The following is a 20811-nucleotide window of genomic DNA, read 5'->3' on the forward strand; positions in this document are numbered from 1 at the left end:
TTAGTGATCTTATCACTTACTTCACTCTTTGCACTGATTGAGATATCACTCTTGGGAGATAATTGTTCCTTTTCAGAAACCTTTTTAGTAACATCAATTTCTAAGCATCTTCTTTGGTGATCTTATCACTTACTTCACTCTTTGCACTGATTGAGATATCACTCTTGGGAGATAATTGTTCCTTTTCAGAAACTTTCTTAGTAACATCAATTTCAAGATCTTCTTTGGTGATCTTATCACTTACTTCACTCTTTGCAATGATGAGATATCAAACTCTTGGAGATAATGTTTCCTTTTCAGAAACTTCGTAGACTTCAGATCTTCTTGGTTGATCATTCTATTAATTCCACTCTTTTGCCACTGATTGAGATTCACTTTTGGGAGAGTAATTGTTCCTTTTAGGGAACCTTTTTAACGTTAAACATCAATTTAAGATTTCCTTTTCTTTGGTGATCTTATCACTTACTTCACTCTTTGCACTGACTGAGATATCACTTTTGGGAGATAATTGTTCCTTCTCAGAAACCTTTTTAGTAACATCAATTTCAAGATCTTCTTTGGTGATCTTATCACTTACTTCACTCTTTGCACTAATTGAGATATCACTCTTGGGAGATAATTGTTCCTTTTCAGAAACTTTCTTAGTAACATCAATTTCAAGATCTTCTTTGGTGATCTTATCACTTACTTCACTCTTTGCACTTACTGAGATATCACTCTTGGGAGATAATTGTTCCTTTTCAGAAACTTTCTTAGTAACGTCAATTTCAAGATCTTCTTTGGTGATCTTATCACTTACTTCACTCTTTGCACTGACTGACACAACGCGACGCACAGCACCTAACTTGTTCTTTTCAGAGACACACTTTTTTAGTAACATCAATTTCAAGTTCTTCTTTGGTGATCTTATCACTTACTTCACTCTTTACACTGAGTGAGATATCACTCTTGGGAGATAATTGTTCCTTTTCAGATACTTTCTTTGTTATATCAACTTCAATTTCTTCAGTGATCCTTTCATCTTCATCTGGTTCTTTCTTAGGAACTTCAACTTCTATGACTTCTTTGGTCTTATCACTTACTTCAATCTTGGCACTGACTGATATATCGCTCTTGGGTGACATTTGTTCTTTTTCAATTGCCTCCTTAGTGATATCAACTTCAAGGTCTTCTTTAGTGACCTTATCACTTACTTCACTCCTTGCACTTACTGAAATATCACTCTTAGGAGACAATTGTTCCTTTTCATGTGCTCTTTTGGTAATATCAATTTCAAGATCTTCTTTGGAAATCTTGTCACTGACCTCACTCTTTGTACTGACTGAAACTTCACTCTTAGGTGATAATTGTTCCTTGTCTTCCTTAGAGGTCCTATCACTTACTTCACTCTTTTTGCTAACCGAAATATCACTCCTTGGTGAAATCTGTTCCTTTTCTACAGTGGTTTCTGATATATCTACTGTTAAATCTTTCATATCTTTCTCTGGTTCCTTTTTGGTAAAGTCTTTATCAATTTCTTCCTCCTCGTCCTCTAGGCCTGCCTTGAAACTGACATCACTTATTACACTAAGAGGTAACTCATCTGCTGTGGTGGGTTCTTTTTCTGTTACACCTTTTGGTGTTTCTCTTGAGATGTCATCCTTCATAGTCTCTGGTATTTCTGGTTGTTGTTCACTAGGTTTCTCTTTCAAACTAATATCACTTTTAAGGCTACAAATGTCAACTTTTGGTGAAATATCTTCACTAATATCCTTACATATATATTGTTCTAATACTGGTTCTTCCATTTTGTCTTTGTCTGACTTTACACTAATATCACTCTTTGCACTGACGTCACTCTTTATACTGACGTCACTCTTAACACTAATATCACTTTTTAAACTAACATCACTCTTTGCACTTACTGATATATCACTTTTAGGTGACAGAGGAGCACCTTCTGTGACTATTTTAGTTTGCTCTATGGCTGAAAGAGCTTCTTCTGTTACTTTTTTCTCTTCAGTTACAGTAAGTGCACTAGAGACACTAGTAATACTTATTGAAATATCAGTTTTTGGTACCAGGGGTACTTTGCTATCTACAAACGTTTCAGGTTTGGAGTCTTTAATATCTTTTGAACTAATATCACTTTTAGCACTTATGGATACATCACTTTTAGGGGATTCAGGAACTGTAACTTTCTCATCCATTTCAATTGTAACATCTTCATCCTGAGCAGCCTTAGCACTAACATCACTCTTTGCACTAAGAGATATATCACTTCTAGGTGACATGGAAAGTCCAGTGTCTTCTACAGTTTTAGTAGTAACATCAATAACTAGTCTTTCATCTAAAACAGTTTTGTCACTAATCTTAACACTAATATCACCCTTATCTGAGGCAAGAGTTTCATAATCACCCTCAACAGTAACTTGTGAAACCTCAGTGGTAGTGACTTCTCTAATTTCTTCCTTTGAAACAATATCACGTTTTGTGCTTTCAAATATGTCACTCCTAAGTGATAAAATATCTTCATCTTTCATAGCTTTAGAAACACCAATGGAAATGTCTCTCTCTTCCACTTTCTTAGAAATAATATCACTTTTAACACTAGAAATATCACTCTGCGCAGAATCGAGGAACATTTCATCTTTTGGCATTTCTATGTCTTTAGAAACTTCAACAGCGTCCTTTGCACTGACATCACTTTTTGGAGATACAGGCTCTTTATCAGTAGCAGCTACGGTTACGAGAACAAAATCATCTATTTCTCTCTCACTAACTACACTTGTTTCACTAACAGATGCCACAGTTTTAGAAATTGTTTCACGAGTATCTAATTCCTTTACTTCTAAAGTTTCAACTTCAGTAGTTTCTCTTATCCTTTGAGTAACATCTACAATTTCCATTACCTCATGTATACTGTCTGATACTTTGACTTCAGCTATTTTCTTTTCGCTAACTTCAGTTATTTTCTTTTCACTCAATTCAGTGATTTCCTCTTCACTTTCTGTAACCTTTCTTTCAACACCTTTTTCTTCTACAGTCTCGGATACTTTAGTAACTAACCCTACCTCCTTTTGTTTCTGTGCTAATTTTGCCATTGCAGCTTTTCTTTCAAAACTAATTTCTTCCCTAGCTAAGCGAGTTAATTCTGTCAGTTCTTCATCTACATCGATATGTTCAATTTTTTCCATAGCTTCATCGATATCAGAAGAAATTTCCTCTGCTTTCTTCATTACCTTAATTTCTGCTTGCTTAATAATTTCTTCTTTCTCCATCTTCTCTGTTATTTCTTTTTCCCTAACTTCCACGAAGTCTTTCCCCTCCAGTTCTAATTCATCAATATCTTTTTCTTCTTCATCTCGTTGTTCTTTATCGGGAACATGTTTGAGCTTTGGTTCATCATAAGATGTAATTGGTTTAAGTGGTTTTTCATCTTTGGTGACAGGTTCTTCTTCAACTTCTTCATGCTCATCTGCATCAACAACCGGAGAGGGTTTAGCTTTCATGGGGGCTTCTTTCTCTTCCAGTGTCTGTGCAATATCTTTCAGAAGTTCAATTTTATCTACTTTTTCCTCTTTTTCCTTCTTTGTATCTTTACTTACTACTTCACCTCGTTCAATTACTTCAGACACAGCTGTAGCCTTAAATTCTGCATATTTCGCTTCAAATTCTTCAATAGGTTTTGAAATCTTCTCCTCTTTTGACATTTCATCTTCTGCTTCTTTCAGTTCTTTTGCTAAATCAACTTCTTTGACAGTCTCTTTTACAATTTCTTTTTTGTGTTTATCAATGGTAATTTCCTCGGTAATCTTCAGCTCTCCCTTGACTTCAATCATTGGGGAGACTGTAGTGATATCTTGTTCAGGCTTCTGCATCTCAAGTTCATCATAAATGTCATGTTCAATTGACTCAACTTCCTCATCAATAGGAAGATCATCAACTTCATCAGGTGTTTTAATAACCTCCCTTGGATGAAGAGGAGGAGCAGCATGCTTGAATATCGCTTCTGGAAGTGAGGAAGGCACAGTAACCTCCTCTTTAGGTTGTGGTGCAGGTTCCTTTGGTAAGGTGTCATCTCTGGGTTCCGCTGAAGGCACTGCAAATCCAGTGAACAAGCCACGTAGAGGTTTTTCTTCATACTTCTCCTTGTATTCAGTAAGCTTGGCACTGCTTGGAAGTGTGGCATACACATCTCTCTCTTCAGTTTCAATTCTATCATATAAATCTTCAGTTTCATGTTTCTCTCCAAGCTTTACTTGCTCTTCTTCAGGGACTTCAGGTGATTTCACTTTATCTTTTTTCTCTTTCTCGGCTTCATCTTCTTTTTCTGCTATGCTTACTTTTTCTTCCTCTTCTAAGACTTCTTCTTCATCAGTCTTGACTTCCTCAGCCTTTTCTAGCTTTTCTACAGCGACTGCTTCCTTTTCTTCTTCCTCCTCCTCTTCTTCCTCTACTTCTTCTTCCTCCTCCTCTTCTTCTACTTCTTCTTCCTCCTCCTCCTCTGATTCTTTTTCTTCTGCTTCTTCCAAGTGCTCTTCAACTTCTTCAATAACATCTTCCTTTTCAACGTGTTCGATTACACCTTCTTCATGAAGGATTAGTGAATCTTTCTCCTCTTCCTCAAGATGTTGCTTGTCAATTATTTGGAGGGTGTCTTCATCCAGTTTAATTTCCTGTACACCGGGTATATTTGCAATATCAGAAATGCGATCTTCTTCATCTTGTTCTGGTGCGAGCATAAGATCTTCAGTATCCTTAAGTGGAGCTGCAATTTCATCAACATCATCTCTGTTTGCTGCTGCCTCAACGACAGCAACTCCTGAAACAGCTGCTGCTACAACTCCAGCTTTGACAGCTGCACCAGTGATTATCTTCTTAATTGGTCCCTCAGGTTTTGGCACTGGTGGTCTCTCTAGTTGTTTAGGCCTTGGAGCCCTACCTGCAGCAGGAGCCTTTCTTACAGTCCTTGTTGTCGATACTTTTGATCTTTGCTCTTTTTTAGCAGTCTCAGCAGCCTTTGCGGCTCTGTTTTCTTCATCAATTAATTTCTTATGAGTGATTTCTTTTGTAGTTGTGGTAGTTGTTCTCGATACGATTCTTCTTTCAGCTCTTGGAACTTTAGGTACACTTGGTTTTGCTTCCTTTTCTTCCTTCTCAGAAGGAGGTTTCTTAACACGTCTTTTAATCTCTGGTGTTGGCTTCCTCTTTGTCAGGTCTGTGTCTTCAGTTTTGTGCTCTGGTTTCTTAATCTTACGAATTTTTCTTTCTTTGACTTCTGTCTTCTTTTCTGTTGTCTCAACTTCTTTCTTTTCTTCTGTGTCAACTTTGCGTTCCCTCTTTTCTCGTCTCTCCACGCTCCTCCTTTCCCTGACCTTTTTCTCGACTTTCTGAGTTTTGTCTTCAGCTCTTGGCCTTCTGTCGCCAGTATCAATACGTGACTCTACTTTAGGCTTCTTGTATCTGCGAGGTCTCTCTGGTGTTCCTTCTTTAGGCTTTTTAACCTTAAGTTTTTCTTTTTCTTTCTCTTTCAGTTCTTTTATTTGTTCACTTTCCAAAGATGACTCCCTTTCTTCCCCTGTTACAACTCCAGACTCAGCTGAGATCAAAGATGATTCACGAACTTCTTGTGATTCAATATCATGTAATTCTTTAGACTTAATAGTTTCTACTGATTCTATTCTAGTTTCTAAACTAGTAATCTCTGTAGTAACTTCTTGCTGTGATGAAATATCTTTTCCTAGTATCAGTTCCTTTACTGATGTAATTTTTTCTGCTTCTGTAGCGTCTGTGACATCTTTTGTGATTTTTTCCGATATTTCTTTGTCTGTAAGGGCTTCTTTTTCCAATCTTGATACTGAATCGATGGACTCTTTTGTTGTCTCTAACGACTCAATTGTAACATCATGACCATTCAACTTGTCTTTGGTTTCTTCTAATTCGGATGTAACCTTTTCTTCTTTTTTATCTTCTTTCTTCTCTTTTCTCTCTTCTCTTTTGATTATCTTATGTTCCTCTCTTTTCTCAACTCTTCTTTCCCTTCTTTCTCGTGAGGACTTCTCATGATGATCTCTTTCCATTTTTATAATTCTTCTTTCCTCTCTAGAAATAGAACGCTCAGATCTGTCACGCTTGACTCTGTGTATTGGTGGGGATGGACTAACAGCTTTGGAGGGTTTCGATTCGATTACCATTCTTTCTACAGTTTTGGTACTTTTACGTTCTTCTGCTGAAGCTTTAATGGATTTTGCAGAGCATGTTTGATATTTCAGATATTCTAAATTCTTTAATCTATCAAGACCTTCAAATATTTTGTGTTGCGGGGTACTCCCAGGGAATAAAATCCTGGTAATGGTATCACTAGGGTCATTTGGTTGCCAAATCAACAATGCACATATAGATGTTAGGTTGGTAAGGGGACATGGGAAAACCTTTCCACCAATCCTGTAAGTGGTGAAACCCATGTCAGAGCTGATGACTTCATTATTCCATCTCTGCATGAACTCTCGAACTTCTTTACTGTCTCTTGATGGGTTAATTACATACATATCAAGCTTTCCGTGTCCAACCTTATGGTACAGGTTTATTGGTTCCATTGCATTATCACGGAAGCACAAATGGGGTTTTAAACTTATCTGTCTAAGATTTTCCCTCATAATGTGTCCCTCATCCCATACATTAATCAGTAGTGGGTTCTTATCCTTGTCGCCATCGGGAGATTTAAGAGTACCTGCAACATTGCAGAAAATATGTCCAATCTGAGGGTACACAGAACTGAGGGCTTTTCTTCGAATGACATTAGTAATTCCCATAAGATTTGAACTGTTGAGCCTTGTAAGGAGAACTGCATCTAAGCGATCTAGATGCCGTGTAAAATCCCAGAAGCAAGCTTTGTAGTTGTAGCCGCCATCTACAAGCATGTTAAAGCCGTTGACGCCGAAGAGAGCTGAGTCACCTTGCCCGCCTGGAAATACGTATAGAGTGGGGCGAGAGAAGCGAATATTGCCTACAATATCTGATGGTTCTAAGAGGTCTTCCAAGGGTGTAGTACTCAGGAACTGTGACAGGTACTGGACGAAAGTTGAGATCCCGGGGGTGGTCTCAATCTTGTCGTCTGGATTGACTGTCACCCGGCACAGTTTGCTGCAAAACAGAAATTGCTTTTAATAAAGAAAAACAGAAATTAAACAGACACAAAGTAATGTGTATATATGCACATTTATAATCATATGCACCTATATAAATATATATATATTATATATATATATATATATAATATATACATATATATATATATATATATACATATATATTATATATATATATATATATATATAACATATATATATATATAATATATATATATATAGATATATATATATATATATATATATATATATATGTCACTCTTTATTCGAAGGCCATGAAAAACAAGACCATAATCATTATCACTATCCTCTCATTTACAGTTTAGAAAGCTCCCATTGTATTTAGGCATCTTCTGCGTCATATACCTACACATAGCTTACCAGCAATGTTGCCTCTTCTGTTCCTCCCAACATGCTATAATCCTCACCTCTGGTTTGCATGTGCTCATATATTTTCCACCTCTTCAATTCTCTAGGCAATCCTTTTACGTCACCCTCTTCCCCCCACAGTTATCACTCACAATGAATATTCACATGTACCTAATTTACAGGAAAGTTGATCCCAAAATATTATTTATGTCCAAATTTGTTTTTATTTCAGAGCACTACTTTTTTGCCAAAATTATTGCAGAGTTCCTGTCATCCTCCTTGGCCCTTTGATACTACCACCATCATTGTGACAAGGACTCCTAAATATCTAAGTGAACCAACCACTTCTAATCCACTAGAAATATAGGTAAATTTTCATTTCTTAATTCATTGCAACATTATTAACCTTCCTCTTGTTAAATTTGACCTAGTTTTTTCCTCTTGCAAATGCAAATTTGTTCACTTTCTTTGTCGTATCTATTCATTATGAGCAACTATATTAATCTCCAAGCATCATTCATTCCGCATGCCACTCATGATCCGATACTTATATAATTACCTTGCACCTACTTTTGCAGTTATTCCCAAAAGGGGCTGCAGAGGTAAGCAAGGACTTCAAGAAGATAAAGAAATTGCTCTATAATGAAGTAAATACAGAAAGAAAGGTTAGTGAGTAAATGAATCTGAGAATAGATGATGCAAAGGGAGGGATGCTATCTGAAGACAATGCAGTCTTGAGTAGATGGAATAAGAACTTTAAGAATCTGATGAAAATTAAAGATAGAAGAGAGGCACAGCTGCATGGCGCAATGAAGGCAGTAGTTTGGGTAAAGTCTGAAAACTTAATATGATTGAAATCAAGAATGTGTCAATATTTCTAGGCATGACAGCGACTGGTTTGGTGTAAATATGGGGCTTGAATAAGGATGTTATGTTGCCATGGCTGTCTGATATCTTTATAGATGGAGTGGTGTAAGGGATCAGAGCATGGAGAGATGTAGGAATAAAGCTCTTTATTAAGGTGGGTCATCAATGCTGAGAAGAATTTATGATTTTTGCAGACAATACATTACTGATTGTGTATAGTGATGAGAAACTGTAGAGATTAGTGAAAGTTTGAAAGTGTTAGCCAGAAGAGAAAGCAGAGGGTAAGCATGGAGAAGTGCAAGGTTACGAGGTACATGGGAACTAAGTCAGGGGATGTTAGTACGTATCTCGAGAGAAATGAAATGGTGGAGTCCTTCCTATCAGCATTTAGAAATAATGATTTTGGATGATGGTAGGATGATAGAGGAGGTGGGTCGAAAGTGTGTGATACGGGAAAGGTACCAGGATGTGTTGAATTAATTGGGAGAAAATAAAGGATGTCAAAGGATGCCAAGGCTGTAGTGTATGAAGGGGGACTGCTCAACCAAGTCTCCTCTATGAAAATGGGGTATTGAATGTTAAATAAAGATGAAAGAAATATAGTAGACTCCATAGTGATGAGTTGTTTACATAGTGTTTGTAATATAAGACCTAAGAGGTATGAAATGTGGATATATGTAAGAATGGTAAGAAAGTGCAGGTGAATGAATGGTTTAGTCAAGTGGAAAGAATGGAGGATGAGAGGTTGGTAAAAAGAGTACACAGTTCGGAAGTGTTGGCAAAAAGGAGAAAAGTGAGATCTACATAAGGATGTATAGATGGGGCGAAAGAGGTACTCAAAAGGATGGACCTGAACATCCAGGAAGTGAGAGGGTGCATGCTATTAATATAGAGGTGTAAGGCACAGTGAGCGTAAGTGTGTGTAACACGCATCTGATAAACCTTCTCCACATGTATATGAAGTGGCAAGTGCTTTGAAAGTGTTCTGAATCTATTCAAGTGTGAATGTAACGATAATCATCGTCTTTCCTTTTCTTGTGAAATCACCCCTATTAGAGAGAACATCTTCATGTCGACAAAAGTGTATGTAATTATATACTATATGGAAATATATATATATATATAATCCCTCGATCATCCGGATGTACGTTATCCTATATATAATATATCTATTATATATATATATATATACATATATATATACATATATAGATATATATATATAATTATTCTATATATTATAAAAACTGAAAAAACGTTCTCCGATGATTATTAATACTGCACAGTCTTAGCTCATTTTTTTTTTTAGTTGACCCTTATATGATTAATAGCTGATGTACCCGGCGTTGCTCGGCATAAAAAGGGGCATGCCGTCCGTGATGACAACCCCTACAGGGCAGATTATACAATCACTTTCAGAATAAGTAATCACTTGGGATCCTGTCAAGCTAAAGAGGGATTGAAAAATATGTAGATTTATCAAATTATTCTACTGAGTCAAAGAAGTTGTGAAAGATCCGATCGGAGAGTTTGCTGTCAACTCCGAAAGTTTTAAAATATGAGGGGTTAAGGTTCCCTTAGAAACGGCCCTCGAATTTCGGATTTTGACTAAAACCTTCCTGCCGGGGAAGGGGAGTCTATGGTAAAAATTTTGTGGCTCTGGCTTTCATAGTCTGGGTGTGCATAGCGAACGGGCAAACAGACAGAAATTGCCTTTTATATATATAAATCACACATATCACAAGAGTACACATATCCGGCCATGGTAACCTCTTTAATATAGTTGCAGAGAGAGAGAGAGAGAGAGAGAGAGAGAGAGAGAGAGAGAGAGAGAGAGACGAGAGAGAGAGAGAGAGAGAGAGAGAGAGAGAGAGAGAGAGAGAGAGAGAGAGAAAACATTGTTGTGATAGAGCTTTTCACAAGGATTCCGAACATGCTCTTACTGTCTTCTACGATATACAAAATAACGATGATATTACGGTTCAAACAATGCCGGCCTACGGTAGCCCGCAGCCAGGCGCTGGCTGGAGGAGCCGGCTAATATACCATATATGAAGTATATACATATACTATATATATTTACATATACTCATATACATGCAAACATGTTTTTTAACATAAGCCATTTCCTCTAAAAGAGGTTGGTTCACAAAAAAAATACATCAATGACTGCTACATTCACACTTAAATAGATAAACAATGGATAAACCCGTGTGGAACACAAACTTATGTATACATATGTGTGTATGTGTATGTAGTATGCTAAATCTCACCCAAGAAAACTGAATTTACATCTTCTTCAAGTTATAAACATTAAAACATAAAACAGTGGAAATAAGAATTGATATATGATCACCCTCTTATGACATTAATTTCAGAGAAACATCTATAACGAGAAGTTTAATGGCCTTTTACTACAGATAACCAGAGTCTGTAAACGTGGAATGTTGTATGAGCCTTACACATAATTTGTGTTTATACTATTCCTACCATTACTTAGAAATCACTGTAGCCAACACTTCAAAATCAAAATTTTTAACAATATTACTACGACTAAATTACAGTTCTCACAAATGGGAGGCTAAACATAAATTGAGAATTATTATAAAATAATTTTGTGCTTTCAAGAAGGAACGGGATTCAAGGGAATCGATGTGAGCTTTTGCTACAGATCAAGTACTATGTTTTTTCTCTCTTCCTTGAGGGAAAGGAATCATGGAAGAATATGGCGCGATTATGAAGCAGAATATATATATACATACATACATACATACATATATATATATATATATATATATATATATATATATATATATATATATATATATATATATATATATATATATATATATATAATGTATAGAGAGAGAGAGAGAGAGAGAGAGAGATCTATATAATATATATATATCATATATATAATATTAAGTATGAGGGATATCTATTATATATAGCAATATATATATATATCTTATATCTATATATTAGATGAGGAAGATTGTGAATGTGAAGAAAAACACGAGGATGGAGGAAAAGCAAGTTCGTTACAAAACGTCGATATACCTGAAGGACTCCTTGGCCATGAAATGTGTGGACCAGTTCCCCTCAGGGGCACAGTGGATGTCAATGGTAATGCAGTTCTCGTAGGCGTGTAGGACACGTTGGACCTCATACTCACTGAAGGCTGCGATAAGGTCAGCCACGGAGAAGGTTCCATCCTGTGAACATTAAGGAAAATCAGCTATTTTCTCCTACACAGATTTTATTGGACGACTCTATTTGTGTGTTTTATTTAACCACCATTACCTTATTAACAATTATATATAATTTTTTGTTTCAGTCTACCTAAGCATCATTATCTTATTATCAATTATATATAATTTTTTGTTTCAGTCTACCTAAGCATCATTATCTTATTAACAATTATATATAATTTTTTGTTTCAGTCTACCTAAGCATCTGCAACGCTAACGAACAATGAAACCTATTCTCATTCACGCAGACATAAAGAAAAATATTCGTCAGTACAGATAAGTATTTTGCAGTCAGAATAAAAAGTGTAAATCGTAGAACGGTTCCCAGTTCAATAGTTTCCACTCAGTAACTATAATATAAACGATGTTTTTGAGGTTAATGTGCCAAAACATTTATCATAATCCCATTTCTAACCTCCTTTAAATTTTTCTCTAATCAGTCTTTTAAAACCGATCAACAGTTTACCACTCCGAAAATGAGAGAATTCACGTAATCTCCCATAGGGATACTACTCATAAACCCGCAAAAGTACTTTATATACTGGTCTTAAGAACTATGGAATGGAAAGTGTACCAGTTGTAAAACAATCATGTTTGTCAAATGTGCAAGAATCAATATTCATTTATTAAAACAACCATTGAAACGAGTAATTTAATTCCAATAATGGTAACTTCAATAGCGATTTTAGAACACCTGTATCTTTTAAAATTAGATCTATGCAATATTTACACAAGAAAATGGTGCTGTGACTGGTAAAGAAATGTGTAAGAAACATCTTTCATTGTAAAACTTCCGTGCATTAGATTCCTCAGATAAAGAATCTGCAACACTGAATTACCAAAGAAAGGGTGATGAAAGCATCATCCTCTCCCTTAACTGATATTCCTAGAAGATGTAATGATGTATTACGATTCATTGGAATAAAGTTTCAGTCTTCTTTCCTCTTAGCTGAAGATTCCCAGAAGATGTAATGATGCATTACGTAACGTCGTAACGTTTCCTTAGTTCACCCGTGCTTTGATGTCTCCCTTGGCTTTGGTTAGCTATATATATATATATGTATATTAATAATATATATATATATATATATATTATATATCTATATATCATATTAGACTGGAACTTCCTACTACCATGCTGGTCACACACAGTAGTACTATATAAATCTCACCAAATTCCTTTTCAAACCCTTACAAAATTCTTTACTAAACCCTCACCAAATTCGACTCCTCTTTTTAGCAAAGACTTTTTCTTTAATTCTTACAGGAAAGGAGATTTATTTGCCTTTTCAAAATCCTATGTTACTGATTTCTTTAAATTTTTGTTTTTATTTATTAACTTGTCCCTTTACTTCGTTTGAAAGCAAAACTTCGAATCCCACTAGATTTTTAAAATGAGTAAAATCAGTAACATCATCTTCTGCAAAAGTAATAAGTTAGAATTAAATACAATTTTTCTTAACTAGAAAGAAGGGGAATACTTCAATAATCAGTTGAAATATAAAGAGCAAAATACTTAAATGATGAACTAGACACTCCTTTCACCAGATGGGTTACTCTATGAAGACTCGAACTAAGATGAAAAAAGTCAATCAAAGAAGGAAAAACATTTCTCAACTACTATTCTCACTCTCTTTCATTCATCCGCCGAAGAGCACATTACCTGTAGCATCCAAGAGCCAGACCCAGCGAATGCGTAGCCGGCATGGATGATGTGTCTATGTTTGGTGAAAGAAGACAAGAGATTTTTGAGGCACTGTTGCAGAGTGTTGACCTGGGGGTGGATCAACACTTCCGCTACCAGATTCTCTGTGGCGTACTGAATCAGACGCTCTCCTGCAACACAACCAACAGTCAGTGGAAATGGCTTCTTTGAAGTCGGTGGTTATTACGATTATTTTTTCCCTTATTGAAAAGAAGGTGCTCATGAAATCAAAGTTTATTTATATTAATTTAATTGAATGACAACTTATTCGATATTAAGCGAATGACCCAATGAACATTTGTGGTATTCCGTCAAAATCCATTCAGCATTGACTTAGGACATGAGAATTAATATCTACGGAACACATAAATATAACTGCTCAAAACCACGGAAACCATACAAGATCTTCATTTGGATTTCAGAGAGCCTGCTCTATTTCTGAATCGTAAGGTTAAAGAATTATATAACTAACAATAAAAACTTTCCTATTTCTTTCCAGTACCGTTGGTTTAGACAGACTAGCAAATTATATCATCAACATGTCAGTTAACATAATTACTGCTGAAACTTTTTTTTTAAATTAACTACATTTTCCTTAGACTTGTTACTTTTTCTCCAGCTTACCCATTTTAGTTACATTTATTTTCTCATAAAACTGGTAAATTTCAAACAAAAAATAAACATTTAGCTGTGAAAAATCCATTATTCAAGACACAGTATCAGCCTGGCCTCATTTTCAAAGAATAAATTCCCACCTCAGATATCGATAAGATATCAGTTTTGTTAAAAAAAATTGTTATCAATATACAGGAAATTTTTTAAACGATTAACAGTATGTTTCTGTCTTGGTCATACATTAAAAAGATCAAATTAGATAAAAAAAAAAAGTAAATAAATAAAAAAAGGGAGGGGAGTGTTTATGACACATTACGACCCCTCTAAAATAAAAAAATGTCTTTGGAACTTACCTCCCTTCTGTTCCTCTCCTTCTAGGTTAAGCTCAGCAATCGTTGAAAGTTCTTTGTGGATGTCCACGTGCGCCTTTTCTTCGTCCCATGACAGGAAACCTACCGAAAAGGAACCATATGAACATGAGGGTTGCAAGCTCTCTGGACAGAATTCCTGAGTATGTTTGAATGTCCCCTAATAGATTGGAATTCATTGTTTGGTTTGAGATACTAAAATCTTATATTCTAAATGTTGTGGATACCACATTGTACACAATTCAAGAAACTTGTGCTGGTTCACTATCATTTGAATAGATAATTACATGGCAGAATAATTTTAGGGACTTTCATAAAATAATTTTGACAAAGGCACCGTTAATAAGAAAAATTATAGAATTTCCCAGTGAGATTTATGCTATACATAAAAGTTTCAGCTCATAGACACGCACACACACACACACACAATCACTTTAACACGTGATTCATTTATCACACACATAACCATAAGTGAAAAATAAGAGACAGGGTGTAGGACCTGACCGGAAGTAAAGACGAAAGTAGGAAGATAAGTTTTAATTTCATAGTAGTTATGAAGAGAAACAACAAATAGGTGGGGTTAAGCCTGAGCGTTTATCGATGACGTCCAAGGGAAGCGACCAATCAGCTGAACAACCCTTTTTTTCTAATAGTCCCATAACTTAGGTCTAAGTCACTCAAGGGTGGAAATTTCCGACTTTTTATCTTGTTTAAGGACGAACTTTCTTATTGTTGGTCGGAGAGCAATGAAGTCTGGCTGAAGCAAGATACAAAAATGGAGAATGCCGTCAATAGAAACTGTGAGCGGAAGAACACAAAAGAGAAATGTAAAAGAAGAACAAGAATGGAAAATTATTGATCGCCATCAAGAAAATGAAATCGAAGTATTTTAAGAAAAACATAAAGAGTTGGTTCTTAGACAATGACAGACACGAAAGAGAGAGAGAGAGAGAGAGAGAGAGAGAGAGAGAGAATATAAACGAACTGAAACTGAGCCAATAAACTACTAATGAAAGGTCCGATTAATTAATTTTGTGTTTTTGTAAAGAGCAGTTGAAAGGGCTAACAGGACCTAGGGCTCTCGTTCTGACCCGCTTTGAAGACTCCACGGCTCCTAATCAAACTTTGATAACTAACGGAACATCCCGAATATAATTAACGTTACTTGTGAATAATAAAAAGTCAGCCTCTTCAACTGAGTTGGTAGATTGGGTAGCTAAAAGAAGGTAACTGGATCTGAACACAAAGCAAGTTGGTGGGCATCTGTTTGAGTTTCAATTTAATTTGAGCATATGCAGGTAAAAATGGTTCATATGGTGCAGACATCAAACCCTGGCGAGCAATGGCCCCTCTCGGATTTCAAAATGAACAATGCAAGGCAACAGGGCCTCAAAGATTCCCATTGAAGCTTTGCTGGGGAAACAGTGACCAAGGAATATATTTCTTTCATTTGTAATGACTCAAGGTTAACATCGGCAGTTTTTCCTTAATTACCCAATAATTACAAGAAAATCAACAATCTCCAGCAATAATAATAAATACCCGAAAATCCCCCTAATCCCTGTGGGAATTTAATAATGTATTCTAAACCAATTTCAATATTCCTACTACGTATTACACAGGGATGTTCATGAAATAGTTGGCATGAGATTTTTACTATATACACATTTCACAAAGATCAGGGCTTTTAATGGCTACATTCTTTAGTAATATACATATAATAACAACTAAAATGACTGCCAACAATCGACTTCGAAGCACTTTATATTCATTTCATACAAAAACACAAGTCTAGATAAATCCTGTCATTGGAAAATAATTAACTCTTATTCTAAGACCAATCGGTTCTTTTAAAGGCTGGTTCAAGGTTATTTATTTTTCACAAAAGCAACTTCATAAAAAAAAAAGTAATTTTATCCAGTGAAGCAACTGCTAAGGTTTGATAAGTGAAAAAGGCTTTGATATAAATATGGAAATTAAACCTGTTTTCACTTGGAATACATGTCAAGTGTTGCAGGTGCATAGACATGCACACACCACATACAAACACACACACGCACACGCGCATACACTTTTATACAACAACAACAACTACTACTACTACTACTACTACTGCAACCTTTGTAAGTAAATTTCTACTGATGATGTGGTGTCATGAGAGAGAGAGAGAGAGAGAGCCGTCTTAACACCACAGTTGTATTGTGAAGACTCGGAAGAAGTGTTGTTGAAGACGACGCAGAAGTCTGGGAGAGAGAGAAGAAAAGATGAGGCAGGAAAGGTGAGGCGTCTGAGAAAACTTCTTGGTGAGCTCCTTATCTGGGTCGGTCGTGACTGAGAGAGAGGTTCTTCCGAAGGGAATCATCCTCTCCTGTCTCCCAAGACACCGTCTCAAGACACTCAAGGAGAAACGCAAGAAAATGGCTGTTATTTGAAGGAGATTCTTAAGGAGAGAGAGAGAGAGAGAGAGAGAGAGAGAGAGAGAGAGAGAGAGAGAGAGCCTATGGCCAGGGGTATTTCCTCACCTTCTCTGTGGTGTCTTCGATTTTTAATGGAATGAAGCCAGGAGAAGTGAGTGAGAGGCTGGTGGCCATATTGGGTGGGATTTAGGTTAAGAAAAAAAGGAGAAAGCAGAAGAAAGTTAAAGTTGGTCATCGAGGAAATTAATGATTTATAGATAGCGCTGGGTGTTCGATGCGAACGAATACGAGATGATAAAAATATCCCTATTGTTATACAATAAAGTTTGTCGAGTTTGTTCAAACTATGATCGACCGTAATCAAAGAAGATGAAAGAATTTCAGTTATTATTCTGCGACTAGAATATTGAACAAACGGAAATGATGACGGAAGTTTCTTTTACACAATACAAAAGAATGGTTAAATTTAATTGCTAACTTGATCAGCACCCTGAGTGTGAATAAGCAACGATGAGATCTCATAAACTATGTTACAATTAACACATCCGTACAATTATCTCTTTACATTGAAGGTGAAGAAACACTCAACGTGCTTTCAACACTTCAGATCACCTAATTTATATTTCAGCAACACTGCAAATCTTGTTTTTGTCACATTCTCATATTTGCGGGACGTCAGCATTATCAATAATCATGTTTCCTGGTAAATTTTTCTTGAAATCTTCTTAGGTACAACTACAATATATATATATATATATATATATATATATATATATTATATATATATATATTATATATATATATATATATATATCATATATGAAATTGCCTGGAGGTTTCAGACGTTTGAGAAGGCATATCATTTTGCTGTTTCTTGTATTAGAGATAACTGCTAGCCTAGTTGGGGCTTGAATCACATTTCTTAGGATATCTCAAATGTGCCAGAATGATCTCTTCATTGCCCTGTAACATAATATATTGTTGAAAAGATTCTTTGGTCACTCTAATACAAATGTGAAAGTAATCGGTAGAGTACACACGCACACATACACAAACACACACACACGCATATTTAAATATATATATATATATATAATATATATATATATATATATGTGTGTGTGTGTGTGTGTGTGTGTAAAAGGGACGGTGAAGTGTATTTTGCACCGATTGTTACGAGCGAAGCCAAGTTACTGGAAACAGGCTCATTTCTGGCGGCCAGGCACGTCCCGGCCGTAACGCTATTCAAATGCTAATATCTCCAAAAGTATCGAAGATAAAAGCTAACTTCTTTCGCCAGATAAAACCTTACATTTTAAATTTCATCCTATAAAAGATTTATTTTTAAAATAGCATAAATTCACATTTAAATTATGTTAAACCTTTAATGGTTTAACTTGAAGGTTCGCTAGCAGTATGAAAAGTCAATTGGATGCATCTGAATAGATTAGAACAGGACATATTCTTAAAAAATTCACACGAAATGTTATGAAATGTCCGAGAAAATAAATGCCTTTCTAACTGGGTCGATTGATGGGTCGTAAATTTTAAATACAGAACTAAATTCAAACTCCATTACGATTTTTAAACATTTTGATAATGGCGCTTTTCTCATAGATTGAGCGATAGCTTTATCGGCATGATTGCAACATTTTACATGAAAGAATCATTATCACTTCCTCGTTAAATTACAAGAATAAGAGCTGAGATTTGAGATGTTTTAGATTAAAATTTCAAAAGAAGGTGACGAATAAGTAAGAAAAGATTTATCATGGCAGAGAACCACGAAAGATTTTTCCTTTAAAAAAAAACTTCCGTCATTTCTGCTTGGACTGGCTAAGACAACTCTGGAAGGAGCCACGTTTTACGGAGAGGAAATTTCATTAAGCAGAATGGGGGGCGAGAAACTGAGTGGATTAGCATATCCCTCGCATTAAAGGGCGTACCGGGCAAGAGACAGACAAGATCCATCTTAATTGAAGGATTAGGAGAACTCAGATAGGAGACACGGGCAAGATTCCAACTTATCCGTTGAACTGTACATGACGGATCGGTCGGTACGTTGTAAAACTATGAGAGACTTGGAAGAGGTATAGATGAAAATGGTGATTATAGAAGGATATAAGGTCCGGGAATCACCGGAATGAAAAAGTGAGGATACAATATATCAAATGGCCTCTGCTACAGGTGTTCAGTAACCAAAAGTTGCACTATATATGTGAGAGAGAGGCGGCTTCAACTTTCATCCTGTGAAGTTATTTGAATTGTTTTGAATGAAAAAAGAAAAACATAGAATAGAGAATAAATAATCAGTTATATGAGATATAAAACGCAGTGACATTTATAATCACAGTGGGTTATTTATAGACCTTAAAGATTGACGACAAGGAAGCAACGAACATAGACAAACACCTCACGCCGGTGCGCACGTTGCTGAGCGCCATAACCTGACTTATCTATCCTATGAGATACTTTAAAATGATGACACGTCCCTGAAATATTAGACAGTGATCTCTACATGAAAACTACGAACGTCAGGTACAATATTACCTTTTAAAATCATATTCTGAGAGTTTCTTGGAAACTCAATATCAAATAAAAATATCATCATTCCTTTTTGTTTCTCCGGGATAATTCAGGGTATTTTTTCATTCTCGTCTTGTGATATTCAGCTTGTGGGGAATTTCAAGTCGTACATACTTTAATTATGATTACGTACGTATGCATAAGCCTCATTTTACCGATATCCCTTTCGTTCCATGAGACTAAATTTTAGATTAATGGGAACAGAAGTGTGGAGCTATGTATTAAAAATAGTGTTTTCGAAAAACTTTATTTTCGAATATTGTATCAACATGAGTCCTCTCTTGAAAATTTTCAATATGAGCCTTCTCTTTAAAAATTAACACTAAAGAGTTCCAAATGCTATTAATGCTATCAGAAAAAAGTGTAAATATAAATCAACATACAGTACTCAGAACCTCTCCTGTCATCTACTTTTCTTTTCCAAAGTGTCAGACTTTTGTTTCCTGAAATAATGTTTAACAGCGGCTTTTCCTTCAATCTTCATTTTGTGTCGGGTATCATAATTCGTACAAGTTTTTCCTATACCTACACACGAATTTAATAAAACGTTTTCTGCTACTGCCCTAAATATTGATTGAATAACGAAGGATTGGGAAAGGGCACATGAAATCATACTACTTATAGTAATCGGGATCAAATACCTTTGTGAGTGAGAGTTGCACGACTTGAATCCGCGTTTTCCTTCGTCACTAACGAGAACAATGTCTGTGGATTTTTTTTGCTTTTTTTTGTCATGAGCCCATTGTTTATTAACGGCCGAGAGCGTCAACATAAAGAGGCATTGTTCGCGCCAAGGCAGCATTAGAAGCATCATTAAAAACAGCGTAATGATACTTGTAGCTCGTTGCGTAAAGGTTTGGTTGCGAAATGAAGATAATTGGGAAATCTCGCCTTAAAGTTGTATTTATTTCACATTCGTGTCCTGGTCTATTTCTCTACATAATAAAATAAAATACTTGTCCTCAAATTTCTTACGATCCCACCGATGGTCTACAGGCAATGAATTTTACATTCTGATTTTTCGTCCTCCAGCCTGCAACCTTGACAAGAGCTCCGGGACGGTACGTTACGTCTCTGGGGATGGGACATACTTTCTCCACCCTTTCATAAGTTGCTGTCATTTTTGACGACATGGGCACAGCAGCAGAGAATATGAAACAAATATTACGTTTCCTTTAATATCCGTGTATGTGATCAGGTTAGCATTTTAGAAGCATATCTGGAGACTGGCAGAGCAGATCTTCACGGGACTGAGTGAAATAAGTTATTGGGTGAATCCCTTCACATAATCAAGTTTTGAAGGGAATAGACAAAGATTCGTTCGAGTCACTGATGTGATTCCACGGCCAGAACCTCTTGGCGTTTGTGAAAGATATCATAAATGACGCAGTGTTTGTGGAATTTGTCAATTTCGTAATATGACCAAAGTACTGCTGTATATATATATTATATATATATATATATATATATATATATATATCTATTATATATATATATAGATAT

At 35.8% G+C, this 20811-nt stretch overlaps 1 protein-coding gene across 1 annotated transcript in view; it reads right to left on the reverse strand.

Moving 5' to 3' along the window:
- Nucleotides 1-20811, reverse strand: part of LOC135221029 (microtubule-associated protein futsch-like) — a 305098-nt gene that overhangs the window by 20483 nt on the left and 263804 nt on the right. Inside the window, 7 exon segments of the mRNA XM_064258758.1 lie at nucleotides 7-103; nucleotides 106-220; nucleotides 443-817; nucleotides 936-7125; nucleotides 11427-11581; nucleotides 13281-13453; nucleotides 14291-14389. Of these exon segments, the coding sequence (XP_064114828.1) occupies nucleotides 7-103; nucleotides 106-220; nucleotides 443-817; nucleotides 936-7125; nucleotides 11427-11581; nucleotides 13281-13453; nucleotides 14291-14389 (7204 nt within the window).

This window comes from Macrobrachium nipponense, chromosome 2 (assembly GCF_015104395.2).
Source record: "Macrobrachium nipponense isolate FS-2020 chromosome 2, ASM1510439v2, whole genome shotgun sequence".
NCBI classification, from domain to species: Eukaryota; Metazoa; Arthropoda; class Malacostraca; order Decapoda; family Palaemonidae; genus Macrobrachium; species Macrobrachium nipponense.